The sequence below is a fragment of the Phyllobates terribilis genome, unplaced genomic scaffold (genome assembly GCF_046119375.1).
Source record: "Phyllobates terribilis strain yellow unplaced genomic scaffold, ASM4611937v1 Scaffold_9__5_contigs__length_417890890, whole genome shotgun sequence".
Lineage (NCBI taxonomy): Eukaryota > Metazoa > Chordata > Amphibia > Anura > Dendrobatidae > Phyllobates > Phyllobates terribilis.
Genome location: NW_027362769.1, coordinates 113,497,463 through 113,518,227, shown reverse-complemented (window position 1 = coordinate 113,518,227; position 20,765 = coordinate 113,497,463). Strand labels below are relative to the sequence as shown.

The 20,765-nt window shown below is 42.6% G+C and overlaps 1 protein-coding gene across 1 annotated transcript in view; it reads right to left on the bottom strand.

Annotated features, from left to right (window-relative positions):
- SLC25A12 (solute carrier family 25 member 12) overlaps positions 1-20,765 on the bottom strand; it is a 223,712-nt gene that overhangs the window by 127,497 nt on the left and 75,450 nt on the right. The window contains exons 3-7 of the mRNA XM_073646949.1: positions 12,666-12,808; positions 9,753-9,868; positions 5,894-6,033; positions 2,749-2,895; positions 961-1,099 (exon numbers count right to left, since the gene is read on the bottom strand). Coding sequence (XP_073503050.1) covers positions 961-1,099; positions 2,749-2,895; positions 5,894-6,033; positions 9,753-9,868; positions 12,666-12,808 — 685 coding nt within the window. The remainder of the gene's footprint in view (positions 1-960; positions 1,100-2,748; positions 2,896-5,893; positions 6,034-9,752; positions 9,869-12,665; positions 12,809-20,765) is intronic.

The following is a 20,765-nucleotide window of genomic DNA, read 5'->3' as shown; positions in this document are numbered from 1 at the left end:
GTCATAAATGCCTGATATATGTGGGTTCCACATCTCTGTAACTCCCATAGAGGAGAACGCTGCCTGTCTCCTCCTATACATGGCCCTAGAAATAAGACTTGCACCTATCAAACACTTTTTTAAACTGTTGACAAACTATAAAATATTTAAAAGGGAGTATGTCATTACAAAATGACTGTTCAAACCAAGCACAGGTGCTCAGCGCTCCCATAATGTGGCTGAGAAGTTCAGTGCACCTTCCCACCTTCATATTTTCAATCTCTGTTCTTCGCTGGATCCCGTAAAGTCAAAGCTGTCAATCAAGAAAGAGAAGGGCGGAAGGTGCACTGAAATGATTGGCCGCGCCATGGTGCACCAAGCACTTGTTCTTGGTTTGAACAGTCATTTTGTGCGGATAGACTGCCTTTACTTTTAATAAAGGTAGCAGTATGAACAGCACTCCAACTCCTTCGGCTTTTGTAGGCAAAAATCAGGGAGCAAAAATACTAGAAGAATAAGGCAGCACATTCTGAGTATTCTCTTTCTTTCTTTTTAACAATCTGCCATAAAAGTTCCAGAGATATTGGGATTTTTATTTAGTGCAACTTTTTATAGTCTTTGCCAAGGAGGCGTGGCCAACAGGGTAATAGTGCAGAGCTGCTGCCTATATGCCCCAAGAGGAGCTTAGGAACTACACCCCCTTGGAAAGACCACAAAAATTAGTACTAAGTAAAAAAAAAGCCTGTATTGCAGGAACTATATTGTGAATTTAAAAAAAAGAAAAAAAAGATGAAAACTGAATATTCAGGGGATCAGCAGGAATAATAAAAGAACAAAAACTAACCATGTTTGACCTGATGACAGATCCTCTTTAAGAAGACAAAAGCAGAGTGATAAAGTGATCGTAAACAGTGGCACTCACCGCTATTGGGAAATCTCTAACAATACACAAAAGAAAGCATAAAAGGAAAAAGCTGCTACCTTTGGTGACCTCCAAGTCTCTTCTAGATCCTGCTAATGTGCTGTATATCTTTCTTACAAGCTCCATGTTATTGAGCAAAGAGTTAAAAGCGTTGAAGTAGGAGAAGCTCACTTGGTGGGAGATGCTTCCTCCTGCAGCCTAAAAAAAAATAAGAAAAATGTATGACTAGAAGAGCTGCTGCGGTTACTTTAGATAATCTTTTGGGACCAGACATTTCAGCTTTTGCCTACAGAATTTACTGATTTACCATAAAAGGTTGGGTTACACAGCGTCAAATTTTCCAGTTTATCATTTTATAATCCTATTTAGAAATATTGAGCATTTCTGCAAATAAAGAAAATTTAAAAAAAAATTCCCCCATTAGAGGGGGTCTGTACTGATCACAAGAATGGGGGGTCCCATGTAAAGGGAGCAGTAGTGGCATGTGTGTGGTTAGACAAATATACTATGGTCCCCTAGACCTATAGAAGTGATGGAACAGTGGCCATCATACACTTGTACTCCACTCAGATGGGACTTTGGGACCCCCATTCTCAGGATTGGTGAGTGTCTCAGCAGTATGACCCCCATTGGGGATGAGCGGACCCGTGGAAGTTCTGGTCCTGGTACCCTACTTGAACTTTAGTCCAAAGTTCGGTTTGGGTACCAGAACTGTACTCAAACTTGAACCAGAACCTGAACCCCATTGAGATCAACAGGGACCCGAACTTTGGAGAAGGAAAATTCTCTGTATCTCTGGTCCGGACTTCCCCCAGAACTCCGAACATTAAAACAGACTTCCTGGAGAAGTCCATGTTTGCCGTTTAGCACTGGACACTCAGGGTCCGGTACAAACACCAAACTTTTAAGTTTGGATTAACTCATCTCTAACTCCCAATCAAACACACAATTATCAATTGTTATCTGTTTATGGGATAATCAACATATCTGCTACTGCTCTCAGTGATGAACTCTGTATACCCCCCCCACACCACTGATTAACAGCTTTCTGTGTACACTGTGCATAGGCAGAAAGCTGAAAATCAATGGTGGATGAAGCTCATGACTATGAAGGACTACATAGCTGGAGCTCATCGTTGGAGAGGACTAGCAGATCTGCAGCACATTAGGTGTTTTATCAAAACTACAGCAGGTGCCATTGCTGAAATAATGATTTCTGCCCATACTTTACGCTTCTAAAAGATGGGGCAGGAAAAAAAAGGTTAAAATTATCTTTAAACAATCTGCTATAAGTGTTTCTTCTGCTCTTGGGGCTAGATTCCTGATAAGTGACCTGGCTTGTGAACTACTACTCTGCTGCGTTAGCTGGATGATACTTGGACTTGACCTTGGGCTCCCCAGACGCCTGACTTGCCTGCTGATTTAGTTGTTGATTATGTTACTCTGGTTCTGGCCCGTTCCTTGCTCTTGACCTCATCCCTGTCTGCTGATTTTCTATTTAGTACTGTCCATATGGTTTTTAACACACTTGTAGACTTCCCTACTGCCAACTCACTCAACCAGCCAGTAGCTACTACATTGATGCAACCTAAGGGTGTATGCAAGGAAGGTGAGATCCCTGCCCTCTCCGGGTCCTGCTAACCGGAGGGACCAGCACTAAGACTTTGAAAGCCATCTTAAGAGTTGACAGAATCCACATATAGGTAACAGGGAACTGCCCCCAAGGTAAGACTGGCACGTTTTCTGTGGTAAAGAAATGTGGTGCAGTAGGTGTTCAAGAACTGGAGCAGTTAAAGGTAACTGGAAGATAACTGTATAGCAAATGAGTAAGCTTTTATTTTACTTACAGAGACAAGGTTTTCCTCTACAAATGATGTGAGCATATGTGACCGTATAGTAACCATAATGTCGCTGAAGTCCAAAGCCGTGATCAGTCCAGATTTATTTTTGTCCTTTTGAGCAAATGCCTGTCGGGCATGCTCTAGCTGCAACTCCTGAAATTCAGAAAAGGATGAAATTATTATTTTGTGTTCTTCCATACAATCTCTTTCACTACCATCATCAGTACTCCAAATGAGTACATTCTGATATCAGTGCAGCTAAAGGTAGGAAAACAGACTGGGGAAAAGCAGGGAAGCCACTTAAATGGAATCTGTCAGCAGGTTTTTGCTAATTAATCTAAGAGAAGCATAAAGTAGGGTCAGAGAGCCTTATTACAGGGATGTGTCACTTGCTCAGCAGCTTACTGTAGTTTTAATACAATCAGCAGGAGATTATCACTGCAGGACTAGGTCTCATGTGCAGGACAGTCAGGCTAATCTGTGTAACCCCGCCCCCACCACTGATTGGCAGCTTGCTTACAATGTACACAGGAAGCAGACAATCAGTGGTGGGGGCGGGGTTAGGACACAGTTCAGCATTCTGACCATGGCTTCATCAACAGTAGAGACAACAGTGATTTTATCAAAATTGCACCAAGCAGTCCAGTAAGTGACACATTGCTGGAATCAATCTATCTGCCCCTACATCATGCTGCTCTTAGATTCCATAGTAAAAAAAACTGATGACGGATTCCCTTTGCATGCAAATTTTTACAGGAATAAAATATAAATTCCTTAATAAAGTGATTTGCAAAATTTCCTAATGTCTATGCTGGTCAAAATTATAAAAAAAGGAATAAAATTTTAGCAACTCTTTAAATCTATCTAAATAAAAGTATATATGAATTATTCTTATATTTTAGTTAGTGATAATATCTGAGATTAAACAATAATAAACATAACTGTGATTAAATAATAATAAACATAACAGAGCAAGAATAATTCTGTAATTTAGAATGACAATATCCTGTCAATTCTAAAAATACGTAAGGGAAACAAATCTATTTTATTTATTCAGAAAACTATATATGGTAAATGCCCTTTTGTTTTTGTTTTTTTTTAGCATTTACATGTAGTTTATATCTTTCAAGTGTGATTTAAAGAGTAAAAGTAGTTTTAATTTTTTTTCCAGAAATTTTCATGAATCACCAGTATATGTGAAAACAAGAAACGCTGTAATATATCTTTCTTTCTCAAAATTTTCAATTCACAGGTAAAATCTGTCTTCAGTGTATGCATGTGACTCGCCCCCTGGGCCTGTGCTGGGGAACCCGGAACCGGGCCTGTTGTAGGATGCTGGGGGTTGTAGTCTCCGTGTGGCGGTGACCCGGTCCGTGCCCAGGGTGGTCAAACCAGTGGCAGTCTAGTTGTATTGCAAATGTCCGACTACGCCACCCGTGGATTGCGGTCAGTGGGGACCGCCGCTGCAAGGCAGACCGCTGGGGCTGATGGTATACGCAGCTTAGGTAGTGTGACTCCACACGGGAAGAGTGCAGCCCCAGGGCAGTTAGTGTGAGAGATGATGGGAGTGATGGTGCGAGCGTCCCAGTACTAATGGTGCTGGTGCGGCGATGAAACACAGAGACGTGCGGTTGCAGTTTCCAATGCTTTACTCACAGTTGTTATTCGTGTCAATGCTGCAGGCGATGACTGCCCAAGCCGTGCTGCATCCACCAGGTGAGGGACTCGGTCAACTCCCAGGCAATTCCAGAGTGTGGCACAGAACTCCCTTCTCTTCCCTTCTCTGGCCGTCCCCACCAGTGACCCACCTTTGTCCAGCTTCCTTGGGCCTTCTGTTGGCGAAACCTCTCTCCGGTTTCCCTGACCCTATGTGGTATGCTTTCCTGGTGGATGTAGTGAGGGGTCGCACCAAGATGTGGTCACAACCTCCGGTTTTGGCTGAGGATTAGTCGCCTCCACTAATTTGGGTTCCGGTACCCTGCTCTGCCAACCCTTCACCCGTTATCTCGTGGGTTCTTAGAGTTCCTACTTCACTCGTGTCTCTGGGCCTTTCTCTGTGTTCCTGTTCCTTGCTTACTGTCCTTTCTGTTCCTTCTCCTTTCTCTCTCTCTCAGGCTCCAGCCTCCGAACAAGGCCTGCCTGCGGAGCAGAGCCCATGCAGGGGCTCTGCTTCCTGTCTTCCCCTCTGACTCAACACTGTTCTAAGATGGTGCCCACCTTATATACCTTCTTCTAACACCCGAGCCCAGGTGACTAGCAACCAATGGGCTCCTACCTATGCCCAGAAACCCACCCCTATCTGCTCCTACACCCCTGGGTATTCCACCCCCCGCCCCACTCCAGCCAGGGACAGATGCTGTCGTGCCTGCACTTCTGTCTAGTGGGAGCACCGTTGAGCTGTCCCTCGGAAATGGGGTGTGTGTGCTGTATGCAGCTTACTGAGCCCTGGTCCATACTCCATCCTTACCCGGGAGTGGAATATCACACCTCTGGTTTGAGGTGCAATACTCCTGTAGCAGCCGAGCCCTCGGGGTGCTACACATGCAGATTTTCCCATTACTGAGATAGGAGAGGACAGTTGGTGCTCATAAAGTTCTATGAAGAACTGTAACGGTCATTTCAGGAGAATGTCTGTCTCTGCCTCTGTAGAATCTTATATGCACCAACTGTCATCTGTTATATGAGTAATTGGAAAATCTGTCTTCACTGAAAGATCAAACCAGGAGGAGAACAAGCAGATTTCTCTTATAAGATATATTACAAAGTTACTTATTTTCATGCGAATAATTGATTTATGAGATAAAAATGACGGTTACTCTTTAAGTTATAAACATGCAACCATATGGAAACTAAATTAGAATTTTTTTTTGCCGTTTCCAATTAATTTTTACATGATTCATAATTGGATCTATTAGACAATCAGAAATTAGAGATCTAAATCCACCTACAGTATTTCGGGTGTGGTACTTGCCATCATTTCTTGAGGTTTAAACATAAGCAATCTCCTGCACCTCCCTGTAACTTTACTGTTGTAGGAAAAGCCCAAGTGCCAGGTAAAGTCACCATGAAATGATGTCATCTTTTAAGATTGCATTGTTTCTTTTTTCTTTTTTACCCCCTTCTAATAATTCAAAATCCAAAAATATCTTACCTGTAAAAATTCTGTGAATTCCAAGTAGGAAAGATGTTTTTTCCGGTTGTGCCCGAAGTGAAGTCTGATGAACTCGCAGTCCCAGTTAAATGGGATATGATGATGAATGATGGTTTGTCCAAATATTTCCTTAACATTTTCTTTAGAAAAAAATAAAGTGACCAAATTAGATTTTGTCTTCACAGCTAGAAAGGTCCGTAAGATATTGAGTTGTACAATTCGGAGATAGAATTACACATGATCTTCGGTAATTATGCAACTTATCATTTATAGAGATTAATGGCAACACTGCAGGATTCGTGTCTTGCAATTTTATTTTAGACAATCGCATTGCTAATCCTCATAATAAACCAATGTTCAGATTAGTCCAATGACAAAGTATTGCCACCACTGTAATGAGCAAATTCTGATTGCCACCATTATTAGTCCAGAAGTTCAGAAGGTCCTTCTAGAGCAGTATTCCCCAACTCCAGTCCTCAAGGTCCACCAACGGGTCATGTTTTCAGGATTTCCTTAGTGTTGCCCAGGTGATGGGATTATTGCCTGTCCATGTGATGCAATTATCACCTGGGCAATACTAAGGAAATCCAGAAAACATGACCTGTTGGTGGGCCTTGAGGACTGGAGTTGAGGAACCCTGTTCTAGACCATCTATGCGCTCCTTGATATTACATCATTTGTATTTGGGGAAGATCATTATATGCAGTGGTGGCTGATCACCCTCGCTGCTGCTCATATGACTCAATGGGAGATATGGACACAATTATTGGGTATTCTAACATCCACTGATCTAACATTTTGCAATCTCTTCCAAACATAGATGATAAATGGCAAGACAAGAGAATCATACAGTGTTGACTAAATGCCGTTGCTAATTAATTAAAGAGGATTTTTCACAGGTTTTTTTGATATAATCTGAGTACCTCCTCTAATTAGAGCTGTTCCACTGATTCTGGAATCGTTTTTCTTTTTATTCTGAGATCCTCCATTCTAAAGTTATGCCCCTCAGTAATAATGGGACAAATTTTCCCTTTGACCAACTGGGCGTGTACCATAGAACTTTTCTGTAGGCGTTTGCTTTTTCTCCTCTGATGGTGGTCAATCAAAAGCCGGAGAAGTTCCATAATATACGCCCAGTTAGTTGAAGGGAAAATTTGCATTATTATTACTGAGGGGCATAACTTAGGAACGGAGGGGCACAGAAAAAAAAGAAAAACTGTTCCAGAATCAGTGAGGCAGCGGAAATCAGAAGGGAAGGATTAAATTAAAATTTTAAAAAATTCAGTGAAAGGTTCCTTTAAAGGGATTGTGCAGGGTTTGTCATTTATGCACTGAGCGTTGAGAGACTCTTGAGTGGGACATTTTCTGGGCAAAACATTCATCCAAGTATTGTATTAATTAAGATAGGAAGTATGCATGATACATTCCAGATTTCTGATCACTGCCTCAGCAACAGTCCCTCCCGGAGTGCAGCTCCGTCTCCCAACAGTCGATACAGAAATGAGAGATGATGCATGACACTTTTAAGATTTTGATTCCAGGTTTTGGATTTTAATCAACCAAGGAAGATCAGTATTTTGCACCATATAATTGACAACTATTGTTACTGTTATTTTGCATATGGTTCACAAATGAAGAATTACAACATTGATCTGCAACATGTATTATTCTCATTCCCATAGAAAATTAAGTGTTAATTAAAGTTACATTTAATAAAAATAATAGGATGATATTTCCGCTTGGTTGGTTTCCATACCACACATACAGTAGGTCAATGTGTTAGTGGAGTGGTCGTCGTATAAGAGCCTGGGCAGTGCAGCTTGGGTGGTCTGAACCAGACAAATAAAACATTAAATGACAATGAAGTTTCCATAGGATAAATCATAACATTTACTTTACTGATAATATATTTAAACATTAAATTTAATTGGCCTTGGGCTACAAGTCTACAGTCTCTATGTGACTGCTGATTTGCGAATCCTCATATCACGCGCACCATGAGTTCCATACATGCGGTCCCGTGCCAACTAGACTGTACTCGGCCTCACTCAATACAAGTGTATTGAGAGAGACGGGCTGCAGTCTAGTCGAAATGTGGCGGAAGTATGCAAATCACATACTTGCAATCACATGACCGCCCGCACTGGAGAATCCTCACAGCACGCAGTGCGTGCAATGTGAGGATTCACAAGTCTGCAGACAAAGAGTGACTGCAGACTTGTAGTTTTAGACTGGACAACCCCTTTAAGTATGAGAGCTCATTCAGTGCACTGTGCCTTAGCACAATTCTCCGAGCTCCCGCCTCCACCGAGCATGCATGTGTCTTCAATAGGGAGAGAGGAGTATGCTACTGCCAGACACCAATAAAAGAAAGGATCAAACATTGAAATTCAACATGCCCAATCCTTCTTTCCTTTTGACATCATCTGTTAGGGAAAGTTGGGAGACCACCATACAAATCTGATGGTCAGCCAGTCCCACTGAAATCAGTGGGTTTGTCCAACAATAACGTGTATGGTCATCATAAGAGTCATGCTTGCCATAGTAATTACTTGCAGATCAGGAATATTGGGAAAATGTTGGGATGGTCACTATTAGGGCAGGTGTAGATGTGTGATCAGAGCGTGATCAGAGCGTGATCAGAGCGTGATCAGAGCGTGCTTCGATTCTCTAAGATTTGGGGAAGATGAAAAAAAAATTGCTCCATCTTCTCCATTCTGTAAGCCCACGGAAATCACTGCAAACTGTACAATGATGAGAATTACAGTCAGAATTATCTGTATAAGTTTCTTCAGCTTGAAGAAAAATCACGGACGCCTTCATTTTTTTTCAAGGACAAAGCGAAAAAGTGCCCAATTTTTACGGACTGTCCCAGAATTTCTGGATGGTTGGCAACCCAGCTTGCATGGCCAGTTGTGATCCAAATATCGGATAAAACTTGAGCATGCTGCAATTTTGGACATGTACACGGCCCCATAGAATAACATTGGTCCAAGTACAGTCAGATCACACTCGGACCGAAAATCCGGACGTCCGCACAAGCCCTTATCTGAAAGCTGCAAGTTGTATTTGTACATACAGAATAGATAATGTGCTGTTACGGCTTTTATAAGCTGTAGATTTTAGGTTTACTGTTTCTTTGAATATGTAATATAAATGTATTTAATATTAAAGTATCCCTCCAATTCTTTTTTTAAAGAATATATTAAATTAGAAGCACTAGACGCTATGCAGCATGAAAAAAAAAACAGCAAAAAGCTAAAATGTTTCTATTTTTATCTGCATCTCACCAGGTCTTTCTCTGATCACTGGTGGATGGTACTTCAATTTCACACATCAGCACCAGGCGATATAGAAAGTAGCACTGGCAGAACAACCTACAGGGTGAAATCATCGGGTTGGCAGGGACAAGCCTATGGGCATTTCTGGTTCGGCCTACGACTCTATGTTATTACCCAGCACCCAGTCGGTTGCACACGCTGCTCCTGGCAGAGGCAGATCTCATGTGAAGATGTTTCTTTCTGGCTTCACTTCCCTCAACTAAATAATGATTGACCCATAATTCCCCCTCTAATCTCTGTGCTGAAATAGCAAAAAAAAAATAAAATACAGATATGGACCTAAATTTGTATTTTAACTCTTCGGGGCTCCTTTATTTTTGCATCGGGCGAACGCTACGTTATGGTAATGAGCAAGTTTACCCGCTGAAACTCATCCTATTACGACTGCATCTTGCTCACTCAGCTCTTCTGCACCGGTATGAAGCCATTTCTTTCCCCATGTGAAATGCGCTTCCCCCGAATACACTTAAAAGCCAGGTTCTTTGTGCTCTTTGACTTTTCCGTTGATGTATTCTTACCGAATGTTACCTCTGCAGTGCCGCTCTTATCAAATAACTGATAAGCCACAATGAACATAGCATCAGGGGCACACAACACCGACTCGAAAGCCAGAAACTCTTGGAAAGAGATCAACCTGTGGATAACAAAATAAAATGCACTTTGTCAGAGGAGCGGGAACGGGCAGCAGAGGTCTCGAGTTAACAAAGTGGTACATTCTGTAAACATTTACTGTGTTATTATCTAGCCGGCAATCTCTGCACTTGTTCACTTTTTACTTAATGCACAGTGCAGTGTGTTATCTTGTGTCAGACCCTGCATGTGTTGACAGAGATTTAAGCAGATGGAGCTCTGAGCAGGGGAAGCAGACGGGCCGGGAGGCTAATGTACCGCTCAGGTAACACGGCGCTTTCTATTTCCGATTTACATTTTGCTAGCAAGCCGATCTGATGGCGAGGATTGCAACCCGAAACACTGATGGCTTTGTGACTGCGCTGCAAAAGTGCGGACTGATTGGAGGTTTGTCAATACTGGGAAATAAAAAAGGACCAACAGATTTGGTAATATCTTTGTAATCAGGACACGTTTTAGCCGGGGTGATTTCAGGTTTAAGTTACTAAGTAAAGATGGAAGTCACAGAATGCCGGCCCTTTATACGCCAACTTTTCTCAACACAGAGTAATATCTTCTAGCATGTAAATATTTTGACACCCAAGGATTATGTCCAAATACATTTTGGATTATTTTTTTAAATGCAGTGCGGGGTTTGTTTGCTGTACAGAGCCTCTGGATGGTTGGCTTCTTATACCTTTTTGATATGGGATAGCAGAACATGCCAGAAGCACACAATTAAGAAGTTCGGACCTTGGAGTAAAGTGTCATTCACATATTAATACAAATCATCTTTATTTATTTTTGTAAAGCAATCGTACTTGGAAAAATATTGATTTTGTTCAGGGAGTTGGGGTGGGTTTCTTTTTTTTTTAGAAAAATGTTTTTTTTCACTGATAGGTCTTCTTTGGAATTTGTGGGTGATAAATTAAAGGAGTTGACCGAAATACAAATTAATATTCATCCTAAATGCCTTTCTATTTAATGCCATAATCTATTTTCTAATATACTTTAATTGCAAATTCCCTATCCTTCCCTAACCACACTAACTGCTTTTCTATTTTGAGCAGTCACTTACAATGCACACTGACAGTGCGCTCTGTTGCCGGCTCATTACTACCGATCTGAGCCGGCAACAGAGCGCACTGTCATTGTACACATCGCACAGTGACAAATCAGGGACTAGCCCAGCACTTAAAACTAAGTTAACTGATGATTCTTCGTTTCAGGGATGGGGCAGAGGCTGCGGCAGTGACCACAGCCTCTGCCCACATATGACGCTTTGTTTCAGTATCCCAGCATGCACTGGGATTCTTAAACGGAGAATCATCAAATAATAAATTGTAAAAAACAAACAGATAAACAGTTAGGTAGTGTAGTTAGGGAAGGATTGTGATTTTTTTAAAATTAAAGTATATTAGAAATTAGATTAGATTATGGCTCTAAATAGATAGGGATTTGGAATGAAATTAATTTTTTCAGATCACCCCTTTAATATATTATGTTATATGAATAAAGCCTAATCTACCATTCTGGTAATAATCTACTACTTAAAGGGGATATCCTGGATTTAAAAAAAAAAAAAAGGTGTCTAAACACTAAGAGGCATGTAGTTGCTAACAGAGGCAACTACCTGCCTGTTGTACCCGGCGCCGGTCATTGACCGCTCCTGCTGGAGATTCAGCTGCTCCCTGTCAACAGAGCAGAGGCTTCTTTCCCTCATGACAGGGCAGGACTACTGGCATCACGCTGATTGACAGCTGGCTTCCAAGAGCCGTGTGTCAATCAGCATGACACCAGTAGTCTCACCCTGTCAAGAGGAAAATAAAAAGCCGCTCTATAGATATGACGTAAGCAGAAGTCTGTGATCGCAGAACGGCGACAGGCACAACAGGCAGGTAGGTAGCAACCATCTGCCTGTTTGTGAAAAAAAAAAACGTGCCTAAGCACTATGTCCTGGATATATCCTTTAAGATGTACCTGTGAAACATTGATGCTAAAGAGAATCTGTCATTAATATCAACCCTTCCAAACCACATATAAAGGCATGCAGGTCTTAGAAGATATAAAGGTTTTGATGGAGTTACATTTCAATCTGTTGCAGCATTCCCAAGTAGTTAGTATTTCCATTCACATGCAAATGTTGCTATAAGTTATTTGGGCATGACATAACACTTCCCGGGCCATTGCCTTCCCAGGCTGTTTCCCTGTCCAGTACCGGCCTCTTTAGCTTGGTTGATAGCTCACTGTCTGATTTTCTTGCCTGGTGCCTGATGCTACACAGACACAGAAATCTATCAATCAAAATAAAAAAGGCTGATGCTTGGTGGCTGAAACAACCTGGGGAGTCAGAGACACCTTAAGTGCACTGTCATACCCAGAGCACTTAATGCCTCATTTGCATATGAATGAAAACACTAATTACCCAGGAAATGCAGCAACAGATAGAAGATATAAAAGTGTTAATGGATTTACATTTCAAAGACCTACATGCCCAGTTTGGGGGTGAACAAGGGGTTGATCTTACTAACAGATTCCCTTTAAAGTCATATGCCAATAAAGAACCTTATAGAACGGTTCCATAACTAATATGGATGTGATACACAGAAATTAGAAATAAAACAAATACATGAATTTATATTAATGTTCATATGACACATACGGTATATCTGGTTATGTACTTATAGTATGAGCTATCCGCTCCTCTCCATTGTATCCTACAATTGCAAACACTTTATAGAGCACAAGCAACATAAATGCAAAACGGTAATGCAACAATGACTCGATAAAAAATAGACAAAAAGATCCATAACAAGCCTCACCCATCTTTGGTCTGATCAGCAACTCCTCCTAACAGCTCCACAGTCTTGGGATTGAAGTGCCGGTCACTGTGCAGTCCGAGGTATTTCTGCACAAAGTCAGATGAAGTCATGTAATTTTCCCCATCTTGCTCAACGCTGGCATACTAAGAACAATAGGAGAAAAAAATATGAATTAGTGTGATACCTGGGATCCAGTATCTTGTACAATAAGTGAAATTCTATCATAAAAATATTAGTGCCAAGTGGTTGGAACATGATCCAGCCAAGTATCAGGGATATGGTTCCTGAGCTTATGTCAACTTGCAATGATAGCGTTTAGAGCCTCACATCAAATTTTAGTAATTTCATGACATCACTGGTATCTCTAATACGCTTTACCAGCTGCTGCAAACTAAAAGCAATGAGCTGAAAATGCACTGTAACCGCAACGGAAAGGACTATAAAAATATTATTTATTATTAACTATTAAAATATCAAAAGGGAAAAAAAAACAAACAAGCAGACTATGCCTTAACAGCACTAAGGGTCTTAATCATAGGCTGTAATTAAGACCCAAAGTGCTCGAAACGCGTAGGCTCTGTGTGTTTGTTTTTATTTTTTCCCTCTTTTCATGTTTTAATAGTTACTAATAAATAATGTTTTTATATAGTCCTTTCCATTGTGGTTGCTGGATGTCTTACTGCCTTCTACTAGATCATTTTCACCCGGGAACCAGACTGTGGTCTCTGTCTGTGTGCCGCATTCTTCATAAATTGAACAATACTTGGACAGGGTGAGCAGATGATATTTTTTCTGTGCCTTTGGTCTATGCAAGTGAATGGTTTAAAACACGTGTTTATTTACCTTTCTAGGCTCAAATAAAGTCCAAAGGCCCAATCACTGGTCTACACCTAGACTAGCCCAGAAATCATTTTATAAAGACAATTTTCAGTGTCGAATCAGGTTCCAAGATGCAGAATAAAAAGCATCATCCCAATTATTTTAACATATAGCCCCTCCATTGCCTTCATAATGCCCCTGAACATATACCAAGTCCAGAATAAAAACAGATTAAAAAATTCATACAGACACCAAATATCCCTGCAGACCCAAACCCGCTAAATAAACAAGAGCCCAGAAAATAATACATGCCCAGAATATAGGCCCTTAAATAAACACAGCGTGATACAAATCCAGCATCAAACCCAAAAATAAATACAGACTTTCAAAAAGACCTATTATTTGCATAAATATATTTTTTTATACCTAGTACAAATGCCGCTGTTCTACTGAATCTGGCATGGTTTTTCTTTTGTTCCTGCGATATGCTATATACAGTTATATGAAAAAGTTTGGGCACCCCTATTAATCTTAAGCTTAATGTTTTATAAAAATTGGTGTTTTTGCAACAGCTATTTCAGTTTGATATATGTAATAACTGTTGGACACAGTAATGTTTCTGCCTTGAAATGAGGTTTATTGTACTAACAGAAAATGTGCAATCTGCATTCAAACAAAATTTGACAGGTGCATAAGTATGGGCACTCTTATCATTTTCTTGATTTAAATACTCCTACCTACTTTTTACTGACTTACTAAAGCACTTTTTTTGGTTTTGTAACCTCATTGAGCTTTGAACTTCATAGCCAGGTGTATGCAATCATGAGAAAAGCTGCTTAAAGTGGCCACTTGCAAGTTGTTCTCCTGTTTGAATCTCCTCTGAAGAGTGGCATCATGGGCTCCTCAAAACAACTGTCAAATGATCTGAAAACAAAGATTATTCAACATAGTTGTTCAGGGGAAGGATACAAAAAGCTGTCTCAGAGATTTAACCTGTCAGTTTCCACTGTGAGGAACAAAGTAAGGAAATGGAAGAACACAGGGACAGTTCTTGTTAAGGCCAGAAGTGGCAGGCCAAGAAAAACATCAGAAAGGCAGAGAAGAAGAATGGTGAGATCAGTCAAGGACAATCCTCAGACCACCTCCAGAGAGCTGCAGCATCAACTTGCTGCAGATGGTGTCACTGTGCATCGGTCAACTATACAACGCACTTTGCACAAGGAGAAGCTGTATGGGAGAGTGATGAGAAAGAAGCCGTTTCTGCAAGCACGCCACAAACAGAGTCGGCTGAGGTATGCAAAAAGCACATTTGGAGAAGCCAATTTATTTTTGAAAGAAGGTCCTGTGGACTGATGAAACCAAGATTGAGTTGTTTGGTCATACAAAAAGGCGTTATGCATGGCGGTAAAAAAACACAGCATTCCAAGAAAAACACTTGCTACCCACAGTAAAATTTGGTGGAGGTTCCATCATGCTTTGGGGCTATGTGGCCAATGCCGGCACCGGGAATCTTGTTAAAGTTGAGGGACGCATGGATTCCACTCAGTATCAGCAGATTCTTGACAATAATGTTCAAGAATCAGTGATAAAGTTGAAGTTACGCAGGGGATGGATCTTTCAGCAAGACAATGATCCAAAACACTGCTCCAAATCTACTCAGGCATTCATGCAGAGGAACAATTACAATGTTCTGGAATGGCCATCCCAGTCCCCAGACCTGAATATCATTGAACATCTGTGGGATCATTTGAAGAGGGCTGTCCATGCTCGGTAACCATCAAACTTAACTGAACTGGAATTGTTTTGTAAAGAGCAATGGTCAAAAATACCTTCATCCAGGATCCAGGAACTCATTAAAAGCTACAGGAAGCGACTAGAGGCTGTTATTTTTGCAAAAGGAGGATCTACTAAATATTAATGTCACTTTTCTGGTGAGGTGCCCATACTTATACACCTGTCAAATTTTGTTTGAATGCAGATTGCACATTTTCTGTTAGTACAATAAACCTCATTTCAAGGCAGAAACATTACTGTGTCCAACAGTTATTACATATATCAAACTGAAATAGCTGTTGCAAAAACACCAATTTTTATAAAACATTAAGCTTAAGATTAATAGGGGTGCCCAAACTTTTTCATATAACTGTACAAATCTAGTTGTTTTTTTGTAAGCCAACTGGGTGTGAGCCTCAAGAATACGCCCACATAGAAGTGCTAATTTCACACCCACTTGGCTAAGATTTATAAAGAGGTAAGATGGGGTCCTATGTCAGGAACAGAAAGGCGCAGAAACAAAAGAAAGACAACGCCGGGTTTAGAAGAACAGCGGCTTTTACACCAGGTAAACATATATATGGCAAGTGAAGTATATAGACCCCAGACCAAACCCCCTAAGTAAGTATGGACCCCAGAATAAATATATCCTGCAGACCAGACCCTAAATAAATATGTCCACCAGAATACGTACAGATCAAAGACCTGACCTCCTAAATGTAGAACCCAGACGAGACCCCCTAAATATATAGAAGTTATTTGTAGTACTTGTGATAAACTTGTATGAGGACTTCTGTCCAAGTGCATGATACATGTTCTTTGGCTGAATCTCTCTGTATACTTATGAGAAGGGAATTTCTCACTTTTACAGGTACAGAATTCCAGAACAAAGAATACATACGTTGAAACTAGTAAATAATACATTTAAAAATGGTAAATAATAAAGAAAAGAGGTTACAAATATTTTGTTGCATAACTAACAATTTTCTGGCATGTTCTATTTCTGTAGACCGTCACAGATGGCTCCTGCTTTGGTTACAAGCAAGAATGAGTCAGTTGTCAGCCTCCACCGATACATCATGTATCTGCTGTAACTGGTCATACATCGGGTGGTGCCATCTGTGAAGAACTGGAATTTGGATGCAGTGACCTATACAGGATTTTTTTGTTAAAAACAAAAAGGAGTATGTGCCTTGGGAAATTCTGCTTGCTGTGCTGATGTACATCACTGTATCACTGTAGCTCAGACACGCCACACATTGCTTTATCCAGAACTCATGAACATGACAGGGCATCTAAGGACACCAGCACATACTTTTCATGACATTTCCATTGTGTGAAAATTAGATTTGTTTGTTAAGGGTTTCTTTTGTGTTTTGTTTTGTTTTTTTAAATAGAAATAACATACAAAGAAGATTTTCCAGTTCTATGAAGTAGTAGTCCAACTTTAAATAAAGGGGTTTTCTTTTAAGTATGTAAAATGCAAAAAATGTGGACAAAGGGTCTGTCCTCCTAAATGTACATTATTAGTGAGAAAGCAGGAATCCCTCTCCTGTCTTACAATAAAACCTAAAGTGTAGATGGCAGGATTCCTGACCGGCGCCAATATCTTAAGATAGGGGTAGATTTTTAACTTTAAAGAAGTCATTTTAATTTACTTTTTCATAAATCAATTAAAATTACAAACTTTGTAAAAAAAAAAAAAAAAGGTAGTACGGTGGCTCGGTGGTTAGCACTGTAACTTTGCAGCACTGGGGTCATGGGTTCAAATCCCACCAAGGATAACATCTGCAAGGAGTTTGTATGTTCTCCCCCGTGTTTGCGTGGGTTTCCCCGGGGTTCTCCGGTTTCCTCCCACACTCCAAAGACATACTGATAGGGAATCTAGATTGTGAGCCCCAATGGGGACAGTGATGATGATGTCTATAGAGTGCTGCGGAATATTATGGCGCTTTATAAGTGAGTAAAATAAATAATAATACATCTCATTAGAGAATTCTGATTCTCCTCCCAGACTTAACACTCATTCTCTAAAATTCTCAATTAGTGGGAAAAATCAGTCTTCAGTGAATATAGTTTTTCCCATTAGTTTATTAGGAAATTACAGTTCATGCTCCTAAAGTTCTATGGAGAATGTAACATACCTGGCGGCGTCCTTGCATAGTGGTCCATCTCCCACTGTGCAAGAGCGCGCACTTGATCTCCTGTCCAGAATGTCTCTCTGGCTTCCCTCCATGCTGTCTGTTTGTGTCTGTTTCTGCTGCTTAAGGGCGGCGCCCGATCACTTCCTGCTTTTTGTACCTGCTGTGGGTCACACCTCTTGTGCGTCCTCAGCCTATTGCTGTCTGTCACCTGGTATATAGCTCAGCTGCGCCCATCTATCCCTGCCTGAGCATAGTGTTTCTTTCAGTGTGTGCTTGCACTCTGAAGGTGCCAGGTCCCGTTCTGTGTTCTCTTGTCTGCCTATCCTGGAGGCTGTATTTCCAGGCCTGTCTGAACACGCTCCTAGCCTGTTCCTCCTGCCTTCTAGGGGCCGATTACCTAGACCTGTTCCTGTATCTTGTCTGACCTGTCTGAACACGCTCCTAGCCCGTTCCTCTCGCCTTCTAGGGGCTGATTTACCTAGACCCGCTCCTGTATCTTGTCTGTCCTGTCTGAACACGCTCCTTGCCTGTTCGTCCTGCCTCTCTGGGGGCCGTATTCCCAGACCCGCTCCTGTATCCCGCTGCAGTGTCGGTCTCCTCCGTACACTCAGTTCCAGTCTGAACTCTCTCCTATCCTTTACCTGTTTTGCCTCTATGTCCGTTCCCTTCCTTTTTCTGCAGAGTCTGAACTCGTACCTAACTCCTGCTTGTTGTCTCTGTACTCCCGTTTGTGAGTTTGTGGTCCACTCGCTACTTCACTGCAAGTACCCTGTGGGTGTCTGGCTCTGCCTTTCCCTTCCTGTCTGTTCCGTGTGAACAGAGCCCTGTCCCCCCTACTCAGCCTAGCCTGCTCTGACTCCTTTGCTCACCGCTCCGGCGGTTCTAGCCTGCTCTGACTCCTTTGCTCACCGCTCCGGCGGTTCTAGCCTGCTCTGACTCCTTTGCTCACCGCTCCGGCGGTTCTAGTCTGCTCTGACTCCTTTGCTTACCGCTCCGGCGGTTCTAGCCTGCTCTGACTCCTTGCTCACTGCTCCGGCAGTCCTGTCCTGCCCTGCTTCTGCCCACTGCTCCGGCAGTCCTGTCCTGCCCTGCTTCTGCCCGCTGCTCCGGCAGTCCTGTCCTGCCCTGCTTCTGCCCGCTGCTCCGGCAGTCCTGTCCTGCCCTGCTTCTGCCCGCTGCTCCGGCAGTCCTGTCCTGCCCTGCTTCTGCCCGCTGCTCCGGTAGTCCTGTCCTGCCCTGCTTCTGCCCGCTGCTCCGGTAGTCCTGTCCTGCCCTGCTTCTGCCCGCTGCTCCGGCAGTCCTGTCCTGCCCTGTTTCTGCCCGCTGCTCCGGCAGTCCTGTCCTGCCCTGCTTCTGCCCGCTGCTCCGGCAGTCCTGTCCTGCCCTGCTTCTGCCCGCTGCTCCGGCAGTCCTGTCCTGCCCTGCTTCTGCCCGCTGTTCCGGCAGTCCTGTCCTGCCCTGCTTGTGCTCGCTGCTCCTGCAGTCCCGTCCTGCTCTGTTCTTGCCCACCGCTTCGGGCGTTCCCTCTCTGCTGTGGTTGTCTACCGCATCTGCGGTTCTGTGACCCAGTCTGTACTGGGTCTTAACCTTTCTGTGCTCCAGCCCGTCCTTTCGGCCAGTACCTCCCTGCCTGCATACTCGCCTGTATCCACCCATCTGCATACCTGCCGTGTTTGCTTATATCCACCAGTCTGTGCCAGCCTAACCTGCCTGTTCCTGAGTCCCAGTGTGTACTGGGTCCTATCCCGCCTGTGTTCCTACCTGCTAGTGCCTCCCTGTCTGCACTCTAGCTGTGCTTGCCTGTACCCCTCTACCTGTATTGTTCCTGAGTCCCAGTGTGTACTGGGTCCTATCCCGCCTGTGTTCCTACCTGCTAGTGCCTCCCTGTCTGCACTCTAGCTGCGCTTGCCTTTACCCGCCTGCCTGCATACCAGTCGTGCCTGCCTATACCCTCCAGTCTGTGCGCCAGCCTAACCAGCCTGATCCAGTAATCCCTGTGTGGGTCAACCCCCGTGTCCGGAGTTTGACCTGGAGTAGCACCTGGTCCCTCTGCCCGGTTTCTCCCTGGTGCACTGGCGTCGTATGCCGTCGTGCCATCTTGGTCGGATCGGCCAGATACTTAGTCACGCCCCTCCAGGCACTCTCCGGTTCATGGTCCAGTGGAATCACTACAATCACACGCACACGCCGCTCAGCCCGGGCGTGTGCATAACAGAGAACTTGTCTCCAAAGTGTCCCAGGAGGAATTTTTCAACACTACAATACCAGGCTGCATGTTGCTCGTGTTACTGTGAGCAGTCTGCGTGGCCTAAACATGCTACCACGGCCTGCAGCGTCTCCGGACTTGTCTCCCATCAAGCAAATCTGGGACTTCATTGGTTGGGAGCTGCCAGCATTGGATCTTGATGATTTGCTGCCTAAAGTGCATTTGGCGTGGCAGAACATTCCTCAGATAATTAATAACCTCGCTGATAGGAGCAAAGGCGTGTAAGTGCGGGAATTTCTGCATATGACATTCATATGCCATACATTGAGATGTTTTGAAAATGTACTGTCCATCTTTTTATCATGATCATTCTTTGATTTCCATAATTCCACGACTTTTTATTCTTAGTGTTACAATTTTAAAGTTAACGATTGTGATATATACATATTATATATAAACATATATTTAAAGCTCAACAAGATATCTTTCAATTCTCATGCACACAGAAGAAACACAACTCTTTTTTTTTCGCTCTGAAAGCATCTTCTGTTACACAGAGCGAGCTGCTGAAATCCATCAAGATGATGACAAGTCACAAGACTCTGTGAATGACAAGAAGGAGCAAAAGAAAGCTTTCTTCCTTTCTGCATTGAAACAACTTCTGTTCCGAGAGGTCATTGGTTTGTGCCGTCAGGAGATGCAATCTGATCAGTTCTGATCCACACTTGGTTTATATAAAAGCTTACTGTACAACCCGGATGTAAATCATTCATATCTCCCAGGACACAATCTCCTCCTTCCTTCTAAAAAGAGAATCTTTGTACGCTCCTAGTAATGGAAGTCTGTGAAGTCTGTGATTGCTATAGGCCGCTGGTGTAGCCGAACCTTTACCGACGGTTTGGAGTGGATTGACAATACACAGGGGAAACTAGAGTTACACACTAATTTCAAACACAAACATATTGCGTTACATGTTCAGGAAAGTGACAGGGCCGACGTCAGAAATAACAGTCGTATAGAACTGGTCACAACACTGAGGACTGTGGTAAAGAGCAGGTTAACAGTGCACATTATAAGAGATGCTGTCATCAGAATACGGAAAAACACACTTTTAGTGGTCCTGAATGACAAATCTGCTTAGTTATGCAGCAACATGGT